The 6,095-nt window shown below is 38.1% G+C and overlaps 1 protein-coding gene across 1 annotated transcript in view; it reads right to left on the reverse strand.

The window, feature by feature from the left end:
• Nucleotides 1-2,269: 2,269 nt before the first annotated feature.
• Nucleotides 2,270-6,095, reverse strand: part of syt12 (synaptotagmin XII) — a gene marked incomplete at its 5' end in the record, with an annotated part of 37,439 nt that continues 33,613 nt past the window's right edge. The window contains 2 exon segments of the mRNA XM_014030319.1: nucleotides 2,270-2,664; nucleotides 5,911-6,044. Coding sequence (XP_013885773.1) covers nucleotides 2,491-2,664; nucleotides 5,911-6,044 — 308 coding nt within the window. The 3' untranslated portion in view covers nucleotides 2,270-2,490.

Here is a 6,095-nt window from a genome sequence, read left to right on the forward strand (position 1 = left end):
TAGAAATTCTGTCCATGAAAGTAATGAACAGAATCGGTGACAAAGGGCAGCCTTGGCGGAGTTCAACTCTCACCGGAAACGGGCCCGACTTACTGCCGGCAATGTGGACCAGACTCTGACACCGGTCGTACAAGGACCTGACAGCCCGTATCAAGTGGCCCGGTACCCCATACTCCCAGAGAACCCCCCACAAGGCCCCCCTTGGGACACGGTCGAACGCCTTCTCCAAATCCACAAAACACATGTAGACCGGTTGGTTGAACTCCCATGCACCCTCCAGGACCCTGCTGAGGGTGTAGAGCTGGTCCAGTGTTCAGCATTCTCTTAGCATAGCTTGTAAATTTACTTGTGGAGGAGATCATTTAGACAACTATTGGTTAAAACAGGCAAAATGTGAGTGTTTTTTGTCCTGTTTTCTGTCTATTTTGTCTTTTAAAACAGATAAAAAGCCACCGTATAATTTATCTGGTCCTTTATTAATAAGTTTAGGTTATAATTGTTGGAGGACATTGAGGGCCAGATTAACGTAGACTAAAGGCCACTTGTTGCCCTTTGGCCATATTTGTGTTTGTTTAGATCGACCAACGTTCACGGGTACTTTTCTAAAAAGAAAGTAAAATGTTTCTCATTCTCAGTAAGCAGAAGGTCACATGTTCAGTCTGATTGTTGAACTGCTTTTATTTGAAACAGCATTCACACAATACACTGTATTCTGGAGGCACATTCACATAAAGTGCCAAACACCTTCATGCATGGTCCAATGTGAGCTACAGCTTCGTTAATGCAAACGGTGACTGAAAATGAAAATATTGCTTTTTATTATTTGGCACAATAGGAAACATTTGATATTATACCACAAGTGTGTTATTTTTGGATCGGTTCTAAAAGTGAGGTGAGAAAGGCAGTCAGAACGTGACCAACGTGTGCAACTGGTTCTGCTTTAACTGAAGACATGTAGGAGGCTGATGGTGCTCTGAGGGCTCGATTCACTGAAGTCACATTCAGAAAGTCACAACAAAACACGACTGCACAATCCTGTAGAGATTAAAAAGCCTCCTCCTCATTCTGAGCTTTACAGGATGCTGTTGGTATTTTAGGTGAAAACTATTTTAATTATATTTTCACTGCGTTTAACAGAAGCTTAATGGACTTTAATAAAAGACAGTTTCCACAGAAACACAGCCACAGACTCAGAAAATCTAACTAAACTTGTATAAAAGAGTTAGTAATTTACACCACGTCAACTCCCAGAGGTGTTTGTGTTACAGCCGACTGATCAGTGATGACATCTATGATAAATACAATGTGATTAAAGTTAGGTGTCTTTTATTACATACACTGTGAAAAACAGGATTTGCATCAAAAATTCAGAAGGAAAACGACAACATGTTAGAGGGATAGCCTGGTCATTTTTAAAGTCATAAAATTAGAAGAGTAATTTTCTATTTTTATCAGGTACTGAATGTGAGATTTTCATTTGTTGTCATTTGTAATCATCAAAATTAAACGAAATAAACATTTGAAATATATCAGTCTGTGTAAAGAATGAATAAAAAATTAAAAGTTTCACTTTTTGAATAGAATTATTGAAATAAACCAAGTCTTTCATGATATTCTAAGTTCATGACCAGCACCTGTAGTTTTATATCCTTTTTTCTACCTTATGAAATAAAACTTTCTGGTGTGAAAGAAAGATATTAGTGAATATTAAAACCTTTTCATGACAATATTTCCTTGGTTTGTTGCTGTTTGTTAACCAGTCATTAGCAGCCTGTTAGCTGTTAGCCTAGCCTGGATTTCTGCACGAGAACTGACCAGACTATCCCTTTAACTACAGTACTATTTACAGTCTCAAATATGCAACAAGTATTGCATTAAAAATAGAACAATGTTGTTATTGTGATGATTTTAACTGATTAGGCCTCCCTGCAACAGCTGCTACAAATTACAATTGTATTTTTCACCTGGATAAGAGTACCTGGATATTTTCAGAAGCACAATGAAGACCGAACACATCAAAACCTCCAGAATTTACCTGCTTCGGCTCAAAGTCCACATTCTAATGAATCAAAGAACAAAAGAGAAATAAATGAGTTTTCCTGATAGAGAAGCCACGTCAGTCCTTCGTCCAGAGGTGGCAGCTCCAAGCAGCCGGCCCCTCACACACCTGACTGTCTGCACCTGCTGAAGACGAGCTTCGTTTTTACCTCCATTGTTCCAAAAGTTCAACATGAATCAGTTCACACACATGAAAACATGTTTTTCTTCTAAAAAAAACTGACTCCCACACAACCGTGGAGAGAATGAGTAATTTACAGGAGAATAATTACACACCTTCAGAACCCATCAGGGGCGTTTTAGCTCCCCTCATGTGTGAAGACGAGGTGCTGACACTCTGTTGGTCACAATGTTAAATAATTAGAACACATCCAGACAAGAGTTCAACATGGACGAGTGGTCTGAGTGGTACTCAGGGCTCTGCAGACACAACTAGATCCTGCGCAGAGGGTGCCACATGGACACAGGCTTCCTCAGAGTGGCCAGCATCTGGTTCCAGTGAGTGATGCCCATCCCACTGGCCTCAGGCCCGATGATCACATGACCCAGGTTCTCCCCCCGCCCATCGTCAGTGGCCTCTGCCACCGTCACCCTCAGAGAGAGTTCCTGCAAACAGCAACACATGGTTACACACGCAGGTGTGGAGACGTGTTCCTGTACCTGAATGAATGAATGAATGAATGAATGAATGAATGAATGATTTTATTTGGTCACATTAAAGCACACTCCACACAAAAACAAACAAAGCTTTAACCTGTATGACCAAACAGGTAGAGGCAGAAGCCAATGGCTTGTTTTGCCTCACCTTACAATTCATAATGGATTCCCCAAAACAAAATACACAAAAAAACACACACATATACTTCAGCTACATCCTGGTTATATGCAAATGATTAATACTGTTTTTTATCAACAATATCATTATTATTGTCCGCACATGCAAAACAAATATGTAATATATTACCATCATCACAACTGACTACTTTAAACCATACCTCATAATTAATTTACTTTTTAACTTCTTTTTGAAACTTAAAAGGGAGTCACTAAACTTAATTTCATCATTTAAATTATTCCACAACTTAACACCAAATACTGAAACACATCTGTATTTGATATTTGTTCTTACTTTAAGTACTTCAAAAATAAAGAACCACCTTAAATAATAATTATTTTCCCCGTAACTTAAAAAATCTTTGAATACCATCAGGAAGACTATTTATTCTTACATGATATAGTAACTCTAGTGTTTTTAAATTTACTAAGTCACTAAACTTTAAAGCAGAAGAATTCAAGAATAGTGGGTTTGTGGAATCAAAAAACCCAGTATATTTATTAATCTAATTACTCTTTTTTGAAGTTTAACTATTGGATCTATATTGGTTTTATAAATATTACCCCAAACCTCTACACAACAGGACATATATGGTACTACAAGTGAAAAATAAAGTGTATGCAGACAACTTCTATTTAACAATTCTTTGGTTTTAAAAATGATTGCAACCAATTTTGATATTTTTTGTCTGATATACTCTATATGTGACTTTCATGCCACGCCGCATTGAAGCAGTCATTTCTGCTAAAGGATTCCCCACCAAGTATTGAGTGCAGAACTGAACATAATTATTTGAAGGTTGATCTTTTTTGTATTAAAAACACTTTTCTTTTATTGGTCGGATGAAATATGCTAATTTTTTGAGATAGGGATTTTTGATTTTTCTTTACTTTTTTGCCAAAATCATCAATTTTAAACAATAAAAGGCTTGAACTACTTCAGTTGGTGTGCAATGAATCTAAAATATATGAAAATTTAATGTTTATCAGTACATTACAGAAAATAATTAACCTTATCACAATATGCTAATTTTTTTTGAAAAGGACCTGTAGATTATTAATAACAAAATATACACCTAAACCAGAACATAATACTAAGTCTAACCTCAGTGAACTGTAAACAGTCATCAGAATGAATTCTTCTAAATAATCAAACATTTCTTTTGATTAGATTAACCCCACTGTAAACCTCCTATATACACCTACCAGACCACACCCCCAACCATTCCTGACCCCTCCCCTAACTCTCACCCTCCTCTGAACTCTCCTCCCTCTCTAATGAGCGCATGACAAACACTCTGAGCTGAGTTCTACTCAAACAGAACACCTACACTCACTGGAATTTGCAGCCATATTCCACTACATCTTACAGCACCTACAAATCAACACATACTGTCTCCAACTGGAACAGCTGACTCCACAAGTTCCCCTACATAACCCTAACCTCACAGGTACCTACCTCAGCCTAAATCTAACACAAACTCAGTTCACACCTTGGTCCTAAACACAACCCCAAACCCAAAAATGATGTTCCACCAAATTAGGACTGGTCTTTGGTCCCCATTAGGACTACTGGTCTTGACAAGGTAGGTGTGTATACTGGAAACNAACCCAAAAATGATGTTCCACCAAATTAGGACTGGTCTTTGGTCCCCATTAGGACTACTGGTCTTGACAAGGTAGGTGTGTATACTGGAAACAGTCCTAAATAATAATAAAAAAAAAAACAAGTATACACACACACTCGTTTGTTCTTGAACGCCATGGGGACTGTGCATTGACTTCCATTTATTTTTTGGTACTACTATATCCTAACCCTGACCATATACTCTAACATTAACCTCACAGGTACCTACCTGACCCTAAAACTAACCTAAACCTTGGTCCTAAACCTAACTCCACACTCATAATTTGCATTTGGACACATGGGGTCCTGGCACTGGTCCCCACGATTCACTTCGGTCGCCACGAGGCTGCTTTTTTGGGAAAATTGTCCCCAAATTGTAGGAACCCCCCCCACCACACACACACACACACACACACACACACACACAAACACACACACACACAGGTCTTCTAGTCTAATCATGAGGTCAAACATCCTTCTCAGATAAGAGAATAAAAACAGGAAACATTTAACAAAACTAAATATACAGCTAATTAAAATGAGTGGCAGATCTTATACAATTATTTACACTCTTCACTAATGTTTATTTTATGGTTTATCTTCAACCAGTTTACTGCTCCTTTCTTTACCCAGGAAGTGCCTTCAACAGCCCGGGACACACAACACACGCAGTACAGTGACAACATCAAACTCTACTGTATCACCTCTGTCTAACACCAAGGCTTTCAGATTTTTACCAGGTTTTCTGCTTGTGTTCATATATTCGTACTTTTATAAAAGTATCTGATGAACCTGTGGACAAACATGAACCAAACTTTAAGTACTACAGTTTGAGCTGTCACAACAGCTGAACGACTTCAGCCAACAAAATAACTGCTGCAACTCTGTCAGTTTAACACGTGTTGACTTAAATCTGGTGTGGTAGGAGCTGAGCATCAAATGTTAATTGACCTGTTAGCAAAATATCTAATGAATCATTAGATTGTTTTTAATGAAACTTCATAAACCTTTACAACCGAGTGCCATGAAAACTCAACCCAGTTCAAACTGGCTGCAGCTTATTTATTTATTTATTTATTTATTTATTTATTTATTTATTTATTTATTTATTTATTTATTTATTTATTTATTTACCTTATCAGAGCTGCAGCTTACTGAAAATGACTGAGTGTCAGTCTGCAGCAGGCTCTGAACATCAACATGTCACAGGATGTGGCTGGGACGGTCATCCTGATGTCACATGGTGATAGTCTGTCTTCAAGGAACACTGGGATTTTAACTTTTCATTGGTTTTTTATTATTTGTTTTGTTTTTGCTATTTAAAACGTTCTAATTAAAAACAGATAGTGAATGAACTTGTTGCTCAGCAGAGGTTTAACCTGTTGTCTCACCTGCAGGACGCTGGACGGGACAGAGAAGATCATGGCTTCGTTAAAGATAGGGTTCGTGTCGTCCCGTTTTGTAGAAGTCTTCTTCTTGCTGATCTTTCTCCCATCCTGCAGGAGGTACACTTTGACAAATGGATCTGATGGTCACACACACACACACACACACACACACACACACACACACACAC

The sequence above is a fragment of the Austrofundulus limnaeus genome, unplaced genomic scaffold (genome assembly GCF_001266775.1).
Source record: "Austrofundulus limnaeus strain Quisiro unplaced genomic scaffold, Austrofundulus_limnaeus-1.0 Scaffold1039, whole genome shotgun sequence".
NCBI classification, from domain to species: Eukaryota; Metazoa; Chordata; class Actinopteri; order Cyprinodontiformes; family Rivulidae; genus Austrofundulus; species Austrofundulus limnaeus.